The 23,729-nt window shown below is 39.2% G+C and overlaps 1 protein-coding gene across 3 annotated transcripts; it reads right to left on the bottom strand.

Moving 5' to 3' along the window:
- Positions 1 to 853: 853 nt before the first annotated feature.
- On the bottom strand, positions 854 to 23,454 carry RAD23B (RAD23 homolog B, nucleotide excision repair protein). 3 transcript variants are annotated; one of them, XM_081319385.1, is made up of 11 exons: positions 23,154 to 23,454; positions 14,849 to 14,930; positions 13,655 to 13,734; positions 10,824 to 11,101; positions 9,388 to 9,443; positions 6,933 to 7,060; positions 5,956 to 6,112; positions 5,422 to 5,549; positions 3,319 to 3,486; positions 2,541 to 2,593; positions 2,049 to 2,181 (listed from the first exon to the last, which is right to left on the bottom strand). In XM_081319385.1, the coding sequence occupies exons 1-10, from the start codon at positions 23,217 to 23,219 to the stop codon at positions 2,573 to 2,575; spliced, it is 1,164 nt and encodes a 387-aa protein (XP_081175511.1). In that variant the 5' UTR covers positions 23,220 to 23,454; the 3' UTR covers positions 2,049 to 2,181; positions 2,541 to 2,572. The 3 variants fall into 3 exon arrangements, with proteins under 3 accessions (XP_081175510.1, XP_081175509.1, XP_081175511.1); XM_081319384.1 differs by lacking the exon at positions 2,541 to 2,593 and having other exon boundaries at positions 854 to 2,181; positions 6,933 to 7,054; positions 23,154 to 23,450; XM_081319383.1 differs by lacking the exon at positions 2,541 to 2,593 and having other exon boundaries at positions 854 to 2,181; positions 23,154 to 23,446.
- Positions 23,455 to 23,729: the final 275 nt, after the last annotated feature.

The raw sequence follows: 23,729 nt of genomic DNA on the forward strand, positions 1-23,729 counted from the left end.
CAATTTGAGTTTCATATCTGATCTTCTTGGCTGTAGTTATTTGCTGCTTCATTATGTCTACTGCTTGCTTGATCTTTCTTGTTTCTAGGTGATATTTCTTGAACAGGTATTCTTAGGAAACAAGGAAGATCAAGGGAGCACTTGAAATATTATAATGTAGAGGGAAATCACAGCTGTCAGTTCTTTAACTGGCGTTAACCTTCATACATATCGAATTCCTCACAATTCCCCACAATGATCCAGAACTAGTACTTAGAATGTTTCTTATAGTACAGGTTGGGGTGATGAAGTTTTAGTGTGGTATTTTGGATATTTAATACTGTACATCCCTTACATATTTAATTAATTGGATCTATGTTATAGAATTTAGAGCCTCTTGAATGAAGTTTATATCTAAATATATAGTTCAAGGTGTTTTTGACACTAAAAACAGAATGCAATTGCATTCAGTGTGTTTATAATTCAGCTACTTTCCAAAATAAAAGTTTTCATAAGTGAAAAACTTTAAAATTCCAAGTTGAAATGGCACAGAGCTGAGCTCTAGCGTTTTATCCCTATCATTCTGTCTAATGTCAGGCAAATTTAAGCAAAGCACCAAGACTGGAGAATATTCCATGTAGTTGGCATGGAAAGGTCAAGATATGTGCAATTATTTATTTATCACTGTCTAAATTTATGTTTTGGCAATTGTATAACTAGATGTTGTTGAAGAAACCGTATTTAAGCCCTAAACTGTTCTTTTCTGATGAGATTGTTATCTTCCAACAATAGTATAGCACTACATGAGTTATTCAGAACCACTCTACAAAGATCAGTCCCCCCTCCCCGTTAATAAGAAATGATGCTCACAACCTTACAATTAAATGTTACTTTTAATAGGAAGTAAAAGGGGATGTGCATAATCTTTAGAGATCCAATAACTTGATTGTTCATCTATTTTTTTCCACTTTCTGAACATCTCTTCAAGAGTAAAATGTTTCACAATGCTTTTAAACAGAAGAGAAGGCAAGTTACTGGACAGTCCTTATTAAAGCATACAAATGACAAAAGCCTTTAGAGGCCCAGAGATTGAAACTATAAGATTACAAGCATTTAAAGACACCTAGTTTTGAAATACTTGCAGCTGTATTCATCAGATCAGTTTGACTTTCAACAAAATATAGGTAGGATGCAATCTGATTTCTTCATAAATACTTTCACTAGATTGGAGAGTTTACATTTTCTTCATTGGCAATAAAAAGTGCTCAATTCACAAAAAGGGATACATCAAACCAAAACATGCAAAGACAGCTGTTTGCTTTTCCTTTTCAAAATAGCTTTACTATAACCCAATCTTAAAGTAAGCAGTAATTAGGCTATCTGGCATTTGCTCCAACTGTTTCCTATGTGTATATAGTCACTCTATTTATTACTTATATGAAAGGAGCAAAGGGATAAGGATAGGAAAAGTTCTCTCAAATCAATGATCAAGAATCTAAAACAGTAAGTGGTTTAAATCTAGCACTTCAGCAAGAAATAATGGGCATCCTGCAAAAATTAGATACATCTGAAGCAGCAAAACCCCACCACCTACTATTTTTGGCATATGTTTTTAATGTTACTCAAATATATTTTCTCTTAAATTTATGAAGCCGTCATCCAGTGTTACCATGAAATACAGACTGTTGATCCTAGGTAGTCTTTTCTATCTCCAAGACCCAATGTTATTTAAAAAGAAACGAAAGCAGGGCACCACGCTAATTTTGGGACCTAGTATACTAAAGAAGTGAAAATTGGGGGAGGGGAATGAACAGTTTTTATAGTAGAAAGGAACTAAATATCTGCAAAAAAGCTAATTTTTGGTGTATAGTATTTTACATTTTGATCTGCTTCATCTGCTGATTTAGAACAGATGTGCTTGTCTTTTCCTGTATCCTTTCTATATTTTCCTCTCTTCTCCCATTTCCCTCTCCCCTTCCCCCTTCCACCAAGTATCATGGATATGAGCCCAAGTATCCCAGACAATCCAGTGAGTAGCTAGTGTAAATGCACTGGTGTGATGTGTGAGATTTTAAGAGTCTCTCCTTTTCAATCTTCATCAAAGTTCTGCTGTAGAAGGAAGTTGGCTGCCAAATTTTCATTCTTCTCACATGCAAAATATGCTTGTATCACAAGTCCTTCAGGAAATCCTAGGGCCTTTAACTATAGGAAAGAAAAGGCTATTAGAATTCACATTTATAGCGTAAGCTTCTTTGTCGAACCAAGTATTAAAGGTGATTATTTTAAATAAGTTAGCAGTTAACAGTCCTGATGCGTGACACAATTGTTGCAGATACAAATTTGTTACACTAAAATCTTGATAGGGCTAAACTGCATTGAATGCTGAGCCTGAAACAGAGTTAACTATGCAAAAATTATTCAAATGTATTGATTAAATTTATAAATTTGAAAACCAAGAATAAACAAGTTCGTTTTTCAACTAAACCTCTCAGTTCAGAACCCTAGTTTAGCAGTAAATGTTAGGCCTGTATAAGTATAAATGATATTAAGATTATACATACAACGAATAACCACAGCTTGCTTTTCTATCACTTCAAAGCTGTATAAAAATGCTCTGTGTAGAGAAGAATCATATTTATGCAGTAACACCTGAAATAATAACTTCATTTTCTACTTTGAGATATTGGAATAAAGGTTTAAAATAATTTGAGGGAAACAATTTATGCACTGTACATGAAATACAGCCTGAGCAAATACAAAAATCCCTTTCATACTATTAAACAAATGCTATGGAAGTTAACATGAAACAAAATCATGAACTTGGAATCAGTTGGGATATATGGCACATATAATTGCATATTATAATAGGTAAGGGGTACATATTCTCCTAATTTTAACATTTATTTCCCGCCTTTATTATTTTTATAAGTAACTCAAAGCAGTGAACGTACAAAATATCTTTCCTTCTCTTATTATCCCCACAACCATTCTGTGAGCTGGGCTGGGCTGAAAATATGTGACTTGCTCAAGGTGATTCGGCTGGTTTTTATGTGTGAGGTGGGACTAGAACTCAGTTTCCTGGTTTCTAGCCTGGTGCCTTAACCACTTTATCTAATGAACTTCAAATACTGGGGAAAAGAAATCTACTAAATATTACTCACTTTATGAGGATAGCAGAAGAAATTGAAAGTGCTGTTAATCCTCCTAAAACACACACAAACCCCAGCCTACTCACATGTGATTTATGTAGATTTTGGCTATGTAAGGATTACTTAATCTCTGAACTTAAGAAACTGAGAGAAAATTGGGGTTGAGGATAAAGAAAAATGTTCAACTCACCCTTTCTATAGCTTCTTTTTCCTGAGGTGTTACTTGAATATAGTTCATGTGACGGCTTCCAGCTTCAGCTACCCCGCCTCCACTTCCACTGCCACCACTTCCTTGTCCCGATTCTTGAACAGGTTCGTTTAACATCTGAATGAAATGCTCTTGATGTTGGCTTATTTGCTATGGTGCATGGGAGGACAAAAGCAAATAATATACTGAAATAAAGACTGCCTCTCCTGATTACATCTGCCTGTCCCACCAGATCCAGCAGAGAGGATATGATGCAGGTCCCGTCGGCTAGGGAGTTTCACCTGGCAGCTCCTAGGACAGGGGTAGGCAACCTTGGCTCTTTTATGACTCGTGGACTTCAACTCCCAGAATTCCTGAGCCAGCCATGCTGAGGGGAAAGGGAGGTTTCCATGCTGAACCATGCTGGCTCAGGAATTCTGGGAGTCCACGAGTCATAAAAGAGCCAAGGTTGCCTAACCGTCCTAGGTAGTGGGCCTTTTCAGGTGTGTTCCCCCCATCTTTATCTGTTTTACCGTATTTTTCGGACCATAAGACGCACTTTTTTTCCCCAAAAGTGTGGGGGGGAAACGAGGGTGCGTCTTATGGTCCAAAGGTGATCCGTATGGCCAGCCCCAACCTCTGCAAGTGGAGCACGAATCGGCACGTGCTGAGAAACGCCGATCTCACGCTCCTGCACTCTCCCTCGTTCGGTTTCAGCTTCCCTTGCTACAAGAGAAAGCAGGCTGAAACGGAGTGAGGGAGATTGCCAGGAATGCGAATCGGCTGATCTCGCGCTGCTGCAATCTGCCTCGTTTCAGCCTGCTTTCTCTTGTAGCAAGGGAAGCTGAAACCAAGCGAGGGAGTTTGCAGGAGCGCGAGATCAGCCGATTCGCATTTCTGGCAATCTCCCTCACTCCGTTTCAGCCTGCTTTCTCTTGTAGCAAGGGAAGCTGAAACCAAGCGAGGGAGTTTGCAGGAGCGCGAGATCAGCCGATTCGCATTTCTGGCAATCTCCCTCACTCCGTTTCAGCTTGCTTTCTCTTGTAGCAAGGGAAGCTGAAACCAAGCGAGGGAGTTTGCAGGAGCGCGAGATCGGCCGATTCGCATTTCTGGCAATCTCCCTCATTCCGTTTCAGCTTGCTTTCTCTTGTAGCAAGGGAAGCTGAAACCAAGCGAGGGAGTTTGCAGGAGCGCGAGATCGGCCGATTCGCATTTCTGGCAATCTCCCTCACTCCGTTTCAGCTTGCTTTCTGCAAGAGAAAGCCGGGCTGCAGGGCCACCTCCACGGGTACTGCTCTAATGCAGAGAGGGAAGGACAAAGAGGGAGGGAGGGAGGGAGGGAGGGAGGGAGGGAGGGAGGGAGGGAAGGAAGGAAGGAAGGAAGGAAGGAAGGAAGGAAGGAAGGAAGGAAGGAAGGAAGGAAGGAAAGAAGGAAGGAAGGAAGGAAGGAAGGAAGGAAGGGACAATGGGAGAGGGAGGGAGAGAAAGAGAGAGAGAGAGAGAGAAAGAGAGGGAGAGAGAGAGAAGGAGAAAGAATTTTTTTTCTTGTTTTCCTGCTCTAAAAACTGGGTGCGTCTTATGGTCCGGTGCGTCTTATGGTCTGAAAAACACGGTAACTTTCTGTAAGTCCCTCAAGACCTGGTTGTGTCATCAGTCCGGGAGACCCCAAGCGACTGGTAAAAAACCTGAGATGACTCCAGTGTAATTAACACCTGCTCTTCACCTAATATTTTTTTAAAAAATTGTTACTTTTATCATTTTAAACTTTTTAATACTATTAACAATGTGTACATATCATTTTTAACACTGCTGTATGCTGTCCAGAATCATTTGTTTACGAGATGGGCAGACAACACATAAATAGGATAAAGAAATATGTATTCCTATTTACCTTAAAAAAATTATTTCCATTTGAACTATAAATGGTAAAATACAAGCCAACAGAGACCAAATGGTAGTTAACAGATACGTCTATATGATAAATTATTACACCAAGAGACCTTTGCAACTCACTTCATTTAATTCAGTTTATTCTTTCCTCATCTGACATTATTATGAAAAAGAATGTGAAACTACAGAAGACAACTGACATGATTTAAAAGTCACCTGCAATAACTGAGGATTTTCCCGTCCTATTTGTTGTAATAATGCGGGCAAAAGCGATGGATTCTGCTGAATAATTTGTCTCATCTGCTGGAACTGAGGCTGATTTCGTAAAAATTCAAGAGGATGTCCTGAAAGAGGAGGTAGATTTTGAACAAGACGGTAAGCAAAAGGCGAGCCTTTCTCAAAAGCTTTTACAGGACTCATGCTAGAGCCCAGTATTAATTTTTACCACCGTTACTGATGAAAGCAAAGGGTGGATCTGTTCATCTGTCTGCCTAGAACAGCTTCGTGCGAAAATTTATGACAGAATGGTACAGAAACCTGGACTAAAAAGCCAAATATTTTTTATAAACCTTGATGCAATATTCTACAAATAAATAAAAAAGCCCACCAACCTATAAGAAGAACTATCAAGAATAGAGATGTTCGCAGAATTACACTATAACAAAACAAAAAAATATATGCCTCAAGGGCTGTTTTGCAAACCGTTTCTCTGGTGAGTCAGACACAGACTTGTAGAAATGGCTATCTTACCTCCTGTAGAGCTAGTGGTAGTAGTAGTGGTAGTGGTAGTTGCTGCTGATGCTGCAGCAGCAGCAGCAGCAGCTACTGCTGAAGATGGAGAAGCCCCAGTGCTGGCTGCTTGAGGGGGGTCAGCCATACCTTGACTCTCCCTATCTCCAGGGATACCCTAAAAGGAACACAACCTTCATGATTTCGATACATCCGTGAAATCTAAGGACTGAGATTGAATGAAAGGAATAATTCTTTACTGTTAACATTTTAAAAAAAACCACTGCCATCTGTTTTGTTACTTCTGCTGAAATAAGAACATTTAAATATGTAAATGAACTTAGCCTATACCACATAGCCTGTCATTACAGATTATGAAATTGTCTAAAACAGTGTTTTTCAATCTCAGCAACTGTAAGATGTGTGGACAGCAACTCCCTGTGTCGCGGGGGAATGCTGGGAGTTGAGGTCCACACATCTTTAAAGTCGCTGAAGTTGAGAAACACTAATCTAAAATACTAAAATCAGGTTGAGTACATATAGTCTCGGAGTCTTCCGTTCAGAAAGATCTGAATGCAAGAAATTCAAACCCTCATTGAACAGTTTTGCTAAGAGAACACAGAAACAGCTAAGCTATATATATATATATATATATATATATATATATATATATATATATATATATATATATATATATATATATATATATATATATACACGCACACATATACATATACATATACACACACACACACACATATGTATCTCTTTTAATGTTACTAATGTTTCTGCAGTTCAAACGGTGGCACCAAGAACAGCTGTACATAAAGAAATTAAACCAACTTATGTTCAGTTTTCATTAAAGAAGAAACTTCATTACTCATTACTTTATGCTTTGTGTCTGTCTCTACATCTCGCCTTCCCATAAAAAATGTGTCATGATCAGACTTAAATGTAGAAGGAAGAGCAAATCGTGAAATAATAAGAAACAGACTCACCATTAAAAGATACTCCACTGCTCTGTCAGGATTATTGAAGCTGGCTCTCAATGCAGCAATTACCTGCTCTCTTTCATATCCCATTGACATAATCTCAGTCACCATATTTTCATACGACTGACCTGTCACTTAGAGATTAAGAGAAAAGATAAGATATATGCAAATTTTGAAGGAAGTAGGGAGAAAATAACCTATTGGCATATTCTGTCAAGAAAATAATATTACAACAGGGTTTGCATTAGTTATTCATTATAGCAATCAGGGTGACGTGTTATTTTCTGCTATTCGAGTTCACTATATTATTAATAAAAATAATTCATCTCTCATTTCGATTTCTTTACCAAAGCCAAATATTTATTAGTTGCAATAATCTATGTCTCACTTTAAATAGTTATAATCAAAAATAGAAACTGATTCTATTTTTTTTCTATTCTATAAAAATTATCCTTTTTTTTCTTTTTGCTGTTTTTATAACAAAACTCCTTTCCTTCTTAGGGTACCGCCAGTTAAGGAATGCCGGCGGGTTATTCCCAGGGGACGGGCGTTCTCTGTGGGCGCGCCGGCCCTTTGGAACCAGCTTCCCACGGAGCTTAGGACCGCCCCCGACCTTCGCTCATTTCGTAGGGACTTGAAAACTTGGTTTTTTGAGCTGTCTGGCCCAGACTGAGGGGTTTTAATTATTTAATTAATGAGGTTTTAGTTAAGTTCAGGGATTAATTTAATCTTAGTTTTAATCGATTTTAATTGTATGTGATGTATTTTAACTTTTAATTTTCCCTGTAAACCGCCCTGAGTCCTACGGGAATAGGGCGGTATATAAATTTAAATAAATAAATAAATAAATAAATAAATAAATAAATAAATAAATAATCATTAAGTTTGTATTACAGTCACTAATCTGTACCTTTTTAAAAATAAAAACAGTAACAGAGCTTGAAGTTGATCAATAATAACTAAGGACAGATATGTAGTGTTAATACTAATGGAGGGAAATACAGAGGTGACTATGACCTTTAACAATTCTCAATCATATATAAAAAGTTTTTTTTGTTTTTTGTTTTTTAAAAAAAGCATAAAAGCTACAATATGCTTCAGCTGTCACACTCCATCATTTCACAGTAATCCATCAGGGCTCCCATTTATTTTACCAACTCTATTCAGGTCTGATCAGGAATATTATACAGAAGGGTGGGAAATCTTACTTAGCCTGAGGGTTATATTCTTTCACAGATGACTTTCCAGAGACCACATATTAGTAAGTAAGCATTGCTGTGCTGTGACAGTCATCAAGATTATGTTTCCCTGCTGGCCTTTACATTTCTATTTCTTAACTCTTACGAGCAAACTTAGGAGCAAAAGACATTTTTCAGATTTTTATTTTTTATTTTTTGATTCAGGGAAATCAAGTAAGTTGAACCGACTGGAACCAGTTAGGGCAGAAAAAGAAGTGGAACAGAATGGACACAGAAGAGGCTGAGAAGACAGCTGACACTGACAGATAGTTCCCCCCTATGTTTTGTTAAAATTACTGCAGATCTTATCCTGGAGAAACACTGAATTGTAGCAGAAGATTTAAAAAGGAAAAACTCTCAGGTAAATGTTGTAACTGGACTAGCATATTCTGATATAAAAACAACCAACTAGAAACCAGTATTCAAATAGCCTGATTAAAATAGTTCAACCAAACATTTAAAAAAATGCCCATCCTCTCTACTGCATCAATCAACTGATATACACTTGGAAATAAACTGTATATAAAATTTACAGACCTCCGTGCTTATAAAGACTGATCTTTATAATAATAAAATAATTATTATTATTATTATTATTATTATTATTATTATTATTATTATTATTATTATTATTATTATTATCAACACTGGCAGCTGGGGTGGAAAGTAAGAACACCTGATTAGACTACAGTTCAGAACTGCTTCTTTGAATAGATGGCTTTCTCTTAAGTCTGCTATAACATGTTTTATCACAAGATACCAAATAGTAACAGCTTAGAGAAATGATTCAGGTTAGAACAATTTGCAAGTAACTTAGAAATTCAGGAAGTTTAGCATATAGGTTGAAAATCTATGTGGCTTTTTTGTCTTCATGAATAATTTAGTATTGAAAACAGATTTATTTGATTATTATGATAACCCATTCTAATCTGCAGGCTCTGGGTTGTGTACAACAAAATATAGAATAAAAACAGAAATATGTACAACTGACATAAATCCCTCAAAGAGAAGTATGCAATCCACTTCCCTTCTACACTATTCCTTAGCCTTTCGCATAGAAACCCAAGACATGTAGGTAACTTGTGGTATGGAAAATAAAAATATTATTAAGAAGCAACTGGCATCTTAAAATTATAGTAGCAGAGATGGGGAGAGAAAAATGATGGTAGCGAATATTTTTTTTTTTTTACAAATGAGCCACTGAAGTATCAGGAAATACTTACCAAGTGCACTTGTAGCATCCTCAAAAAGATTTGATCGAGAAGTATCTCCTATTGAACTGTATTGGAACAAAACAAACATATTTAATACCTGTCCTATGAGTTAAGGTATTTTTTTATTAATAATTTGCTAGTAAAGAATCTAAAGTGAGTTAAGAATTGTATAATAAAAACCAAGCTTCACTGGCATGCATTTGATTTTTACCAGAGCTTAAGATTGGAATCAACGAGCAACACAAAAGTAAGTCACAGAACAGTGCAAGGTAGACATTTAGGAATTACAACTTACTTGAGTTTTAATCATGTCACATTGTGTGAACTTGAGCATGATTCTTTATTTAAAATAAACACTTTTATTGTTGTCTATTGAAAATGACTTAGCAGAAACTAGTAATACTTTCCAAATTAATACTGACAAGCATCCATCTGGCTACCATTTCAGAAAAAATAAATAAATCATAGTACATTAATTTGAAAACCGCTGAAATGCAGATATTGCAGACCCATCTAATAAAACTGTTCTCTTTTTTACTACTGGCAAAGCTGCACTGATGCTAGACATCTGGACCAGGACCAGGACTTTTCTGCCAGAGGTGGCCAGATATGATTGCCTGTCTGCTAAATTGGACAGCTGAGGAAAAAAAAAGGAGGCTATCTAAATACGAGCCATCTTGCTGTTGAGAGGGGGGGGGGTGTCATGAGGGAGGGATATGGGAAGCCTGAGGAGATCTCACATTAATACAGTTCTATCAACTGCCTGACTAGCTGCTGGCAACACAAGGTGATGTGGGCTTAGCAAGAGCCAGGAGAAGGGCAGTCAGCTGGATCCAGGAGATAATTTACACTGCAATACAGGATGGCGTTTCAAGCTTTCTCCTTACAAGATCCTCTCTGAATCCCACTGTTGTTAGTTAAGACAGCAGCCTAGAATTATGTGCCAGAGCTTTTAATTTTATTAAACACATGGCAAAAATGTTTAAAAGGACATCACAATTGCATTCTGTTTTTATATAATTTAATGCTATATCATTATCGATTTTTTCCCCTAGAGAACTGCTGAGAATAGTATGACTGTGAAGTGTATGGTTATGACCATTCACAAGTCTAATACACAATTACAATACTACGCCCACCTGAGCAACTCAAGAGTTGCAGTCTCTTAATAATAAATCTCTATATATGTTGAAAGGCAAGCAAGAGCCGCCATGTGTATGTAGAGTGTGGCTTCAACTGCTAAAACTTTACACCACCAAAGCTTTAGAAAGACAAAGAATGTAAAAATACACCTGCAGGCTACACTGCCTTTCAGATATTTACTGTGTTAAAAAGTCTAAGACTATCAAATTCCCTTTCGGTTGCAAATCGTTCTTTAATATTCCCTGCATTTAGTCTGAATTTGAATGAGAAGCAAAAGTCCAATTTCCAAGGTTCTGCAATACCTTTCTGTAGATGTTGGGCTGGTGGCTGGTGGCGTTTCTACTGGTTTGTCTGCTGGTTTTTCTTCTACAGTAGCACTCACAGGTGCGGATTCACATACTGCTGCTGCTGCTGCTGCTGCAGCTGGTGTGGAAGCAGTGGGTGCAGATACTGAAACTTGTGCAGGAGCAGGAGTAGGGACTAGTTTCGGCACAGCAGCAGGTGTTGTAGAAGTAACCGTAGTGGTGGTGTCATTTGACTGCTGTGCTGTAGTTGGAGATGGAGCAGCTGTTGCTTTGGGCTATAAAGATAAAGAAGGCAAATTCCTAAATTACCTCTTTCTCCAAGTTCACCTAAAAGCTACCTCTTTACTAGAGTTTGAATTGCTTCATGTGACTGAGGCACAGCTTCTCACCTGCATTTGCAGTAGTTTTTTTTCTCCAGTAGGAATAGGTCTGGACTCATAATTCAATGAGTCAACCATTTCTCTGAACCTGCTCCTCAAAGCAGACCGAAGGCCTTCCAAGGCCTTCCTAAATTCTTGTACAATATGTACATGCCCTGAAGCCTCAAAGCGGCTTCAACAGGCTTTTCATCCGTTGCTTTGCCACTTGGAAAAGAGAACTTTTAGAACTATTCGTAATATTGCAGTATCACGACCTACAGTGCAATCGGTTCATCAAGAAACAGATTAATGTTAAACAAATCACACACATACATGCATATGTATTGTGTCTGGTCTTTAATGAAAGCATGGCACACACTTTTGCTCTCTGTTTGAAATCCTCAGGAGTAACCATCTTTCTACAGGGGTAACCAAATGTTACAATTTATGAGGACAATTAGATGTGACTTGAAGCAGTTTTCACCTATTGCAGAACACATATTTTGGCTGTCCCCGTTGAAATCTACACATTTCATAACATGGGTTTATGGAACTGAAGCACAGTCCAACAACAACACAAAAAGTTATCAGCAGATTTTGGGGGGGAAAAAAACTTCCTAGTATTCAGGACGCTGAGAAGGGCTACAAAAATGTGGCCTTCATCAACACAAGATAAAACAGTGTGTGCGTAAGTGGAGATGCTGCCCATCTTGCTATCCAGCTGCTATCCAGTTTTCACTCCTCGTAGGAGAATTTATTTATTTATTTATTTTAATTCCATTTATATCCCGCCCTTCTTCGAAGACTCAGGGCGGCTTACAAACTTAGCAGTAGCCTTCATTCTATGTATATGCCTGCTTATTAGGGCTTTCACACACACCCCCAAGCGGCATTATTACAAAGTCAGCTTAATTGCCCCCAACAATCTGGGTCCTCATTTTACCTACCTCGGAAGGATGGAAGGCTGAGTCAACCTTGAGCCTGGTGGGATGCGAACCTGCACTAATTGCAGGCAGCTGGTGTTACTTAAGGAGGCATTAGCCCACTGCTCCACCAAGGCTCTTTGTATTAATGTACAGTATTCCAGAATGGAACAAAGAACTAACTCCAATGTAAATACAGAATGCTTCTCATTGCCTAATATCAATGTTCATGAGCTTCTCATAAGCAAAGCTTAGAACAAGACGTAAGAATACCAAGACGAAAACCACTATTCTTCAGGAAGCACACCACCAAAGTGGCCGAAGAGCTCCTGGATGATCCAGCAACAGCTTGCCAACAGATCAAATGAAAGGGAATTTCTGGCACTAATGGGGAAGGTTATGTATTAAAAAAAACAGAACACTGAAATAAAATAATTCCATCTCATAAACATTCACTTTCAGAATAAAACAGAATAGCAGAAGTATCACCGTTTGGAGCTGCTCTGCAACTTCAGAATTTGGACAAATTTCAATAATCAAGGAACAATGAATTCTAAATTATACCAGCATATTGTACAGGAGAATGTTAAGATACCTGTCCATCAGTCTAAAGATAAATAAATATGGATCATACAACACAATGATCCTAAATGCATCAGTAAATTTAGAATACAGCTGAAGCCAAAGAAATTTCATGTTTTGGTATAACCAATTCAAGTCCCTAACATTAACCGAACTGAAATGTTCTCAGGTGACCTAAAGTGAGCAGTTCATGTAAGATAACTCCAAAAGTATCAATAAATGTAAGGAGTTCTGCAAATGGGCCCAAATCCCTCCAGGCCAATATCATCTATTGATGAAAAGGTTCAAGAAACATTTGGTTGGATCATTACTGCTAAAGAAGGTAATATTCTTTATAATATTATTATATTCAAACTTAAAGCTTCATTTATATATTTGTTCCAACAAAGGCAGTGAATGTTTAGTTACAAGTGATTTGGCACCACAAACAAATCAGAGTGGCTTACAAAAGCAAAAATCAAATATAACCATACAAAAATAAATTTCAAATCATTGCATTACACAACTTCTAATATTTATATCCCTTGGTCTGGGGTGCAGATTAACTGGGTACTTTCTTCATATTGATAATACTTTGGGTACAGTACTCCAGAGTGTTGAATAATCTCCTAGCAGTCTCAAGTGTTAAACAGAATTCTGCTAAGGTATCTATGTCTAGATATACTGGAGTGCCCCAGGGTTCAACCTCTCAAACTTATGGCATGCTGAATGCAATCCTGTGCAACAGTGCCTTCTGTTTAATTTCTTATTAATTAACAGAGCTTCTATGAAGCTCTGATGATTGGTAGATCACAATATAGAAAGAGTACCCAAAGTTCACAAACTTTCACCACTGTAAGGCAATTTAGTAATCCACAAAACAGTCTGTATCAAGATTCTTTACTAGTCCAGAATATGTCCAGAAAAACAATAAGGTCAACAACAAAGCAGTATCTACAAATAAAAGTATAAAAAAATAACTTACTTTTGTTACCATAACCACCACAAAATTCTTTTCATCAATTTTGTATTCATTAAGAGCAGTATCATCATTAAGTATTTTACCTGGAAAATTAAAAAGATGTCATATAATGTCAGCTTTCTTTAACATTAAGTATCTTCACATCAATACAATGATTTACACATTCTATGTAGAAATCTAGAGGTGGAATCAAACAGCACTAATTATTTAAATCAGATTAACTATTTCATTATTGTTAATCTCCTTTTTATTTTACACAAGCAAGGCAGCATCCATTAATACTCCCTCCTATATTCCCCATACCCACAGCCTGTACAGTGCATTCCGCTCAGAGAAATTTCAAGTTTCTATTAACTGCTATTATCACATATTAGAAAGACTTTCCCAGATGACATTATTTATACAGTACTACCAAAATTGTTTTTGATAGATTACTCTGACTTCATGCTGTGCCTCTTTGTACATATGACTTATCAGCTAGGATAATTTTGGATAGTTAGTGCTTTTTAAGACAAATATATAGGTGTAGCATGTATCTATTGCAGGCACAGAGCATCTCCATGTATGTGACCAACAGTCCAGCAACTTGTCCTATTTCATCTTGCCACACATTAAGAAGGACGCGTGAATTTCTCCTCAGGTTTTACCAAAAATAAACAAATTGGTCCAAACCAAATTCAAAGGACAATATCCCAACTTCAAGAGGTAAAACAACTGCGGCTGCTGGAATAGGTTAAAAAAAACCTATTACCATCCAATGCTATCTAAAACAGCTCATTCTGAGATTATTTTCCTAATGAAATATTCAAAATACACATGCTTCATTCTGATTCTTTTAGGGGCATTTCAGGCTCAAAACAGAAGGGATGAGATCATGATTAGTATGTTTTTTTGAGAAGCATAATTTACAGGAATTATAAGACTTAATATAAGACATGTGTTTTATTAACAATTGGTAATTAACTGCAAAAATAATATTTTCATTGTGCTCTTTGGGAGAATACATATCAACTCATAGCTGTCTTATATTCAGATAGAGAATGGGTATGTAAAAAGTATTTTGGCCACAAAGATGGAAAAATTAGAGGTAAAATAAAAACTTGGATTAATTTTATGTCATTCACAGAATATTACTAATTGCATACTGCTTCTCTAAGCATCCACACACATCCCCATAAAATGTCATAATTGCATTACCTGCATATATTAATTTTTGGCCAGCTACTGGAAAAGCATCTTTTCCCTTTTCTAATTCAATCTTCTCTTTCAATGCTTTCACCTACAATAAATATTTTTAGTTAAAAGAAGTTGAGCAGCTTTCATATAAATCATTAAGGTAATAAAAACTTTATTTTCAAAATGCCAGCAAACACTTGATATTTTCTGTGGTAGCTTAACAGTAATCCAATTGTGACCTATCTAGTGAAAAACTATTTTGCAAGATAAAATTAAGTATTAGAAACAAAGCTTTCCAACTTCAAATCCATATACAGTAAGCCAAAAAAAAATTGTTGCCTTTGAGAATACTGTAACACACACATTACTTAATCCTTAAAGATTGGCAAGCTTGGTAAAGTTTGGTGAAGTCCCCCATACTACTGCACCTCAGAAAGGCAAGTGTGTACTGACAAGGAGACCCTAGCCTGTGGTCCCTGGATGTATCTCTCTCACATACACTGCTGCTCCTCCCTCGGCTTACTCCTTGCTCCTCTCCTCACACACACACTCTGGGGGCCATCCCAGAGTTGGAGAGTTTTTGTTCGGTCTCCGATTTAAAATAAATCCTTATAGCCCAGGGAACCCCTAGTGACCTCTCCAGGAATCTTATAACCTCAGTTGAGAAAAGAATTATATGATCCCAGAAAGAGGAGGGAAGTGGCTCACGTGGTTAGGATGCTGGGTTGGTAGTTAGCAAACCTACATTTGAGACCCAAGTGCTGTTGCATGGCGGGGTGAGCTCTCGTCATTTGCTCCAGCTCGACAGCCACATGAAAGGAGCCCCACAGGCATCCTCAGGGCAATGGTGATATTACCAGCTAATCCTTTCAACCCAGAAGAGCTTTAAAATGGTGCCTCTGACACAAATGGGATGGAGAGGGAGGGATCCCAGGAAAAGATATATGTCACCAGTTGCATAAAAACTATTCAACATTACAATAGCCCCAGAATAGTGCTGTACGGTCCCTTTTGGCTGTTATATAAATGTTTGCAGCATCCTGTAGTCATATCAGGGTAATTGGTGACTTTTGCCAGTTTTCAGCAAAAACACGTTCAAGTATAATATGGTGATTTGCTTAATGGCCTTCCCCAAAAATGTTGTAAAATTAGGTCCATTCATGCGAGTGCCTCAACATAGGACCTCAAACCTGGTGCCAATTGCAGTCAAGTCAAGCTCTACCTGTAGCTGATTTAAAAAGCTGCATATAGGCACTATATTGGTGTTCCAAGGCATCTTTTTTTGCTTGCAAATCTGAACCACCATACCTAATAAGCAGGCATATACATAGAATGAAGGCTATTGCTAAGCACATTTGATTTGTGCTTAGATTGTAAGCCACCCTGAGTCTTCGGAGAAGGGCAGGATATAAATGGGATTAAAATAAATAAAAAAATAAAATAAATACAACCCAAGTATTTATGTGCAGATGGGTAATTATTTTTATAGATTGCCTATTATTATTAAGCAATTGTGATCATCAGTATTCCAAGGACTTTCACAAGCATTATTCCCAAGGCAGATATTTTCCATCTGGATGATTTGTATTTCCTAAATGAAGAACTATATGTTATTTATGTTATATTTTGTTCTCTAAATAGGAATCATTCCACCAGATGAAAAGAGGCACTACATTTTGGAAATTATATTTTATCTTATTTTTCAGACCTCAACAATTAAAAAGGACACTCTAAAAAGATGTAGAAAGCAAAACAAAAACACCCCCAACCCTTAAATTCTCCAGGTGAGAAATATGCTGATTATTTGGTCATTTGAAGTTCCATTCTCCCTAAAAACTACTATTCAGTTAAATACTGTTTATAAAAATTATACTTGTAAATGTAGTCTAAATCAGACATGTCAAACTCGCGACATCACATGACGTCGTGCAACGTATTGGCAGTTTTGCCATTGCCGGCAATGGGGTGGGCGTGGCTTCTGGATGACCCATCCGGCCCGCGGGCCGGCAGTTTGACACCCCTGGTCTAAAGGAAAGAAGATTCAAAATCTGCAGTTACTGACAAATCTGGAGGAAAAAACTAAATCATTTCAGTGGTTCCTATTATTTTCATGTGTTTTATACAACTGCTTTAAAGGTACATTTGGCAATTCCAGGCAATTAAAACAATCAATCACTAGAAGTAAAAAGAACCTACAAATAAAAGCTTGCTAAAGTTGATTAATGACCTAATTAACAAAAGGTAAAATTCAGCAGAGATTAAGCAACATTTAACGATGCGGGATGGAGACTTGAACTCATAAATGTTCAGTAATACAAGATAATGATTGAAGAAACATGATAAAATCCTAGTGCCAAAGAAATCAAGTCACCAACACTACAAGAAAGTCTTCAAAAAGCTGCATATGTGTTTGTCTCCAAATATTCGAGTTATGATTCCTTCATTTTTCCAGACCCAAACAAAGGTACCGATTCAGTTTGCCATAATTTTCTAAGTACTACAAAAAAGTAGAGTTTTGTTCTTTTGGGACATAAAACTGTTGAATTTTGTATTACTGGAATAAAATCCAAATAGAAATATTTTATAAGTAGCTTTAAATCCTTCACTTAACTCTTTACTAACATTCCATGGAATCCCAGGAATTCTCAAACTTTGTGGTACTAAGTCCACCTAAAACAATAAATGAATCTGTATGAATCCCCATGAATAAAACAAACAATTTAATTGGAGATAGGGAAGGTAAGAAATAAGCAAAAGCAGTCCCTGATTCACAACCATAATTGAACCTGGAACTTTGGTTGTAAATTATGCTGCTCATTAAGCAGGTCACGATGTGACTGCATCCCATTTTATGTCCCTTTGTTACAGCTGTCATTAAGGTGAATATAGCAGTCATTAATCAAAAGTAGCGGTCATTAGAGAATGCAGCATTGTTTATTTTATTTAATTATTAATTAAATTAAAATAAGTTATCTCTCTGGAGGTAAATCTAAGTCACTTGCATTCAATTAAATGCATTATAAAACATTAAAACAAATAAGGATCTTAAGTTTAAAATTCAATTGAGCGAACCCACTGTATTTGCTGCAAACCCAGGACCAATTTCTGACAAAAACACATAGATTGTAGTCAGATGACTACAGAATGTTGCAAATGGCCATAAATGTAGACCACAACTTGGTTTTAAGTAGCTTTGGAGCAGTTCATTGTAACTTTGAACAGTGACTGCTCCTAAGTAAAGAACTACCTATATTCTGATTAATTTTAATAATATTTCAATTTATGTATTACAGAACTCAAAATTTGCAGTCAGCATGCAGCAGGCCGACACAAAATCAGAACAAATCATGGAACAAATTTTAACAGTGTGCCCTTGTTCCCAATAGAGAACTCATCAGGTTATTTCCTTCCTTCTTGGCTTAGACTATTATATCATTTGTGGATGATGTACTACTACTGCTGGCACTACTACTTGAAGCATCCTGAAAATACTAGTGCTGTAAGTTAGCCTTAATTTAAAAAAAAAAAGACTACAAACCAACATTTATGTACCCTTACAAAGAAATTGGCATGAAGTCACCAGGAAATCAATTTGACTGGAAAGAAACATTACTTTTTTAATTAGCAATTTTATTATAAATGTACTTGAAATTAAGACAGGAACTTGGTAAACTGTTCATTTTATTTTATATATGTTTGAAAATGGATCAATAGAATTATTGAGGTTTTTTTTAAAAGGCAGTAATTTACTCTGAACCACACAATGAGTTCTGTAGAATAAAAACACAGTTGTGCCTCATATTCCAGAATGAACTGTTAATAAAAATGTGCTCCCAGACAAATTTTAATTTATGAGGAAAACAAAGGACGCTCAACAAGAAAAGAACACTTTCATAAGACTACATTTGTTTCAAAACAAATTAAACACCCTCCTCAAATAATGAAGTCATAAATGTAGTTATTAAACTCTAGAAAAAGTGTAATTTGACATATACAGAAAATATATGTGAGCATATATTAGTTGAAAATTATTTATAATCTGTTAAACAATACTGGGAAAATTGTACAGGGTGATACTTCACAACAGAAGCTTCTAATTAATAGATCACAATACTCTACTAAGCCTGGCATGAAGCATTAAAAATACAACTGTAGTACTTGGCCCACTATTTAAGATATTTGCTAAGATAATGTAAATGTGAAATCAGGACTGAGGAGATTAAAGTTAATGAGTGAGACTTAATGAGTGGCTCTGGGAAATTACTAATTCTCAGACTAACATTCGTTGTGGCAGAAAAATTATATATGTAACCTTAAAGAAAATTGATCCACTAACCTATATTTCTGATTATAGAGATTTTTAAAAGTTTTGAGATATACTACCAACGCTAAAATTACATATATGGTCTATACTCCAGAATAAATAAAAAAAACCAGGAGACATTCTCTCTGAATAGTTGTCCATAGATATGAGATGGATGCGTAAACACAATGCATCAACATTTCAACAGATTTGCTGAAATTAAATTTCCTGGATCTAATTGGAATCCCACTAACTGCAATGTAATTTTGTAATTCGTGCAACATTTTGCAAAATGTACTTTCTTGCTGACATTTGCTAGAATTTCAAGTATCACTTTTGGAACAGAAACCGAGGACAAGGGGAAATTTCTGTGTGTCGGTGTGTGTGTGTACACAAACATCTTTCTAAAGTTTTTAATGAAGCTGTATCTATACACAATTGCCACATTTTAAATAAACTTGCCCTTGCCCAGAGATACAAGCATTGTGAACAAGTGAATGGTTAAACATAGATAAGCTGAATGCAGTAGTAAATTAAAGCATCTTTATCTGCCAAACTCCAGCTACTGATACAAAATATGCAGTGTAAAATAAAGAACATATTAAACCAGATTCTTTTGTGTTTAAATAACACAAATAACTTTGAATAACTTCTTAGCACCAGAAGTCACTTAGTAGTTGAAATCCCAAAGTTCAACAGTTTAAAACAGAATTTAAACTTCAACCATTGCTTTTCTCATTTTTTCACAAATATAGAATTTATTTATTTTATTTATTTAATTTAATTTAATTTTTATACCGCCCTTCTCCCGAAGGACTCAGGGCGTTGTACAGGGCAATACAATAAAATACAATATATAAAAATTAAAAGAAATATTAAATACAACAGCCCAATTCAATAAATTAATACAAAGCATTAAAATACCCCTAAACCACAGGTCTGCAACCCGCGGCTCCGGAGCCGCATGCGGCTCTTTCAGCTGTCTCCTGAGGCTCCCAGTCCTCTGCCACGTGCAGTCCAAAAAAAAAGTGGGACTAAAAAAGTTCAACCAATCAATTCAAATATGCAGGGTAGGTGCATATCTCGCCTTGGTTCCACTCTTCAGTCAACCCGTTCTGCGCATGCACGCATGTATGCGCATGCGCACACGTTTTTTGCGGCTCCCAGTTTTTCCTTTTGTGAGGGAACCGGTTCCGAGTGGCTCTTTCACTGTTTCAGGTTGCTGACCCCTGCCCTAAACCCATCAGACCAGGCCGGCTTGTTCAAATAAATATGTTTTTAGGTCACGTCGGAAGGAGCGAAGGTCGGGAGCCATCCGGAGCTCCACCGGTAAACGGTTCCAAAGGTCTGGCGCACCTACAGAGAACGCCCTCCCCCTGGGGGCCGCCAGTCAACACTCTTTGACCAACAGCACCCTAAGGAGGCCCTCTCTGTGGGAGCGCACTGGACGAAGGGAAGTTGATGCCGGCAGCAGGTGCTCCCGTAAGTAACCCGGACCCATGCCATTTAGGGCTTTATAGGTCGTAACCAGCACCTTGAATCTTACCCGGAGGACAACCGGAAGCCAATGCAGCTCACGGAGTAGAGGTGTTACATGGGAGTATCGGGAAGCCCCCACCACCACTCGCGCAGCTGCATTCTGCACCAGCTGGAGCCTCCGAGTAGTCCTCAAGGGCAGCCCCATGTAGAGAGCATTGCAGTAGTCCAAACAGGAGGTCACGAGTGCATGAGTGACTGTGCGCAAGGCATCCCGGTCTAGGTAGGGCCGCAACTGACGCACCAAGCGAACCTGGGCGAAGGCCCCCCTAGTCACAGCTCCTATATGATCATCCAAGGAGAGAATTGCCCACCAGACAACAGAAAAACTCTACTAGTGAGAACTGAGATACACTAATACTTCCCAATCATCTTTCTGAATGAGCTCACTTTGGGAAAGAAAAAAATGATATGCTTTAAAGCTATTAATAATAATTTATTAAACTTCTATGCTGTCTGATTTTGACTCACAACAAATTACAATCAAATCATAAAAGATAAAAAATAGATAACAAGCGCAATGAAGCCACTGGTCTCATTCTCTCCCCGATGGCATGGGTGAACAGCCAGTTCTTCAAAGGTCTTTTAAACAACAGATTGGGGGCCATCTGGTACTCAGGGGTAACTTTGTTCCAAAGGACAGGCACTACAACAGATAAAGAGTGCTTCCAGGGTTCCGAGAGATGATATTATTTAATTGAAGAAAATTGGAGTGCACCAGCCTTGCAGCATCAAATTAGCCAGGCAGTCCCTTAAGTAACCAGGCCTATACCACGGCTAAGAAATGATCCTCTGCTATTCAGATTTGCCAATAAGCTTTAGTTCCAAAAGCTCCATTTAGTGCATCTAATACAGGTAGCCCTCAACTTACGACCACAATTGAGCCCAAAATTTGCTCTCGAGACATTTGTTAAGCGAGTTGTGCCCCCCATTTTACGACTTTTCTTGGCACAGATGTTAAGTGAATCATTGCAGTTGATAAATTAGTAACCTGGTGGTTAAATGAGCCTGGCTTCCCCATTGACTTTGCTGGTCAGAAGGTCACAAAAGGTAGACGACATGACCTTGGGATAGCAAACGGTGATAAATATGAACCAGCTGCAAAGCCTCTGAATTTTGATCACAAGATCGCCGGGATGCTGCAAAGGTCCTCACTGTGAAAAAACGGTCATCGCTATTTTTCAGCGCCGTTCTAACTTTGAACGCTCACTAAACAAACCGTGGCAAATCGAGGACTACCTGTATGTTCTCAGGCTCCACCTGAGCTAACGCCAGAATCAAAGGGGCTAAATACAAAATAAACGGAAGGATGATTTAATACTCTCTGACTCATGAGAAGGGGGGGGAATGAGAATGAAGGATCATCATGGGGACAGGGCGGCTGAGTGAGAGTTCGCTAAATGAACTGTTGTAAGTGGAGGGCTACCTGCATAAAGATACTTCACTCCTCCCAGATCTCAGCAGAAAGTTGACGCAGCATAAACCCTCAGTTTACCTCCAAATCCACACGCTGTGCGTGCAGTTATTTTGATGCGTGGCGTCCTTCGCCGAGGCAAAACGCACTCCTGGCGGAAGACACCCTTTAACCCAGGGGTCTTCAAACTTGGCCCTTTTATGACTTGTGGACTTCAACTCCCAGAATTCCTCAGCCAGCAAAGCTGGCTGAGGAATTCTGGGAGTTGAAGTCCACAAGTCATAAAAGGGCCAAGTTTGAAGACCCCCTGCTTTAACCTTTATAGGAGCGAAAGCTGGCCTATCTTCTGCCCACCTTTTACGCATCGCTGCCTATTACCAGCATACCTTGGCGGGGGGGGGGAGAAGGGAGGGAGGGAGCGAGCGCGCGCGGCTCCCACGCGCCTTTATACCCCCGCCCTCCTCGAAATAACGCAGAGTCATGGCAAAGTCCTATTCTAGGACGCCGCAAGGAGCCACTCTCGCCGAACTCCTTCCTCCCGTCGCCCTTCGCACGCAGGGGGAGGACAAGGGAAGGGGGGAGAGGAACGGTGGAGAACGTTCAGTTTAAACGTCACTTCCTACGGGGAGGGGGGGGAAAGAGCGAGCAGGCGAGGAGATTCGTCCCCTTCCCCCGAAAGGCTCCAAAGCTGCGCCAAGGCCTGGCGCCAAAGAGGAAGCCGCCACCTCGGACCGCCCGGGAGGCCTGGCGGACGTGCCCCCCCCTTGTTCCTTTCTCTCAGAAAGCCCCAAGGTTCTCCTCTCCCTCCCTCCCTCCCTCTCGCGCGCGCGCTCGCTCGCCTTTGCGGCCCTCCTCCACACGATTCCAGGGCCTCTCGCTGTCCCTTCGCTGATAGGGCCCCAACTTTTCGCGGCAGAACTTCCCACACCGCTGCGGAAAATGGGCCTCGGAAATCCCGCGCCTCCGAATGTGGGGCCCTCCACCCGCCAGAGTTGCTACCACACACACACACACACACACACACCAGCTCAGAGCTCCAGCCCGACCTCTCGCCCCTTTCCCTCAGGCCGTACCGTCTCGCCGCAGTCGATGTCTATCTTGAAGGTTTGCTGCTGCAGGGTCTTCAGAGTGATTTGCATGGCGGCGGCTGGCCTCTAGGTCCCGGCGGAACCTACCCCCGCAGCGGCCTCAAGACTGGGTGGCGGCAGCGACAGTTTCCCCCCACCCCCCCGGATCCTCTCAGTGCTCCGGCCTAGCTTGGCTTAGACTACGGTGAGGGAAAGGGGGAGGGGCCGGGGGAGGGGCCAAACCAGAGCAAATACCGTATTCTCGCGCACCGAAATGGGGCGGGCGTTAACCCACTTCTCGCGCGCCGCTCGTCGGCCCAAAGGCAAACGGCCGCTCCCGCCGCCGGCGAGGCGACGGCGATGACGCAATCGCCTCGTGACCTGCCGCCCGCCCGCCCGCGCCCCAGGTGAAAGGCTTGGCAAAGAGCGCGGGGAGTGCGCAAGTGCCAGCAAGAAAACTACGGCCTCTTTTTTTTTTCTTTCCCCTTCCCCCCCACCCGCTGGGAAAGCGCAGGGGAAGAAGTGCGCACGCGCGGGAAAGGGGGCGGGGAATGGAAACTGAGGGAGGTCGTGCAAGGCGCC

The sequence above is a fragment of the Vipera berus genome (genome assembly GCF_964194415.1).
Source record: "Vipera berus genome assembly, chromosome: 2".
Taxonomy (NCBI): Eukaryota; Metazoa; Chordata; class Lepidosauria; order Squamata; family Viperidae; genus Vipera; species Vipera berus.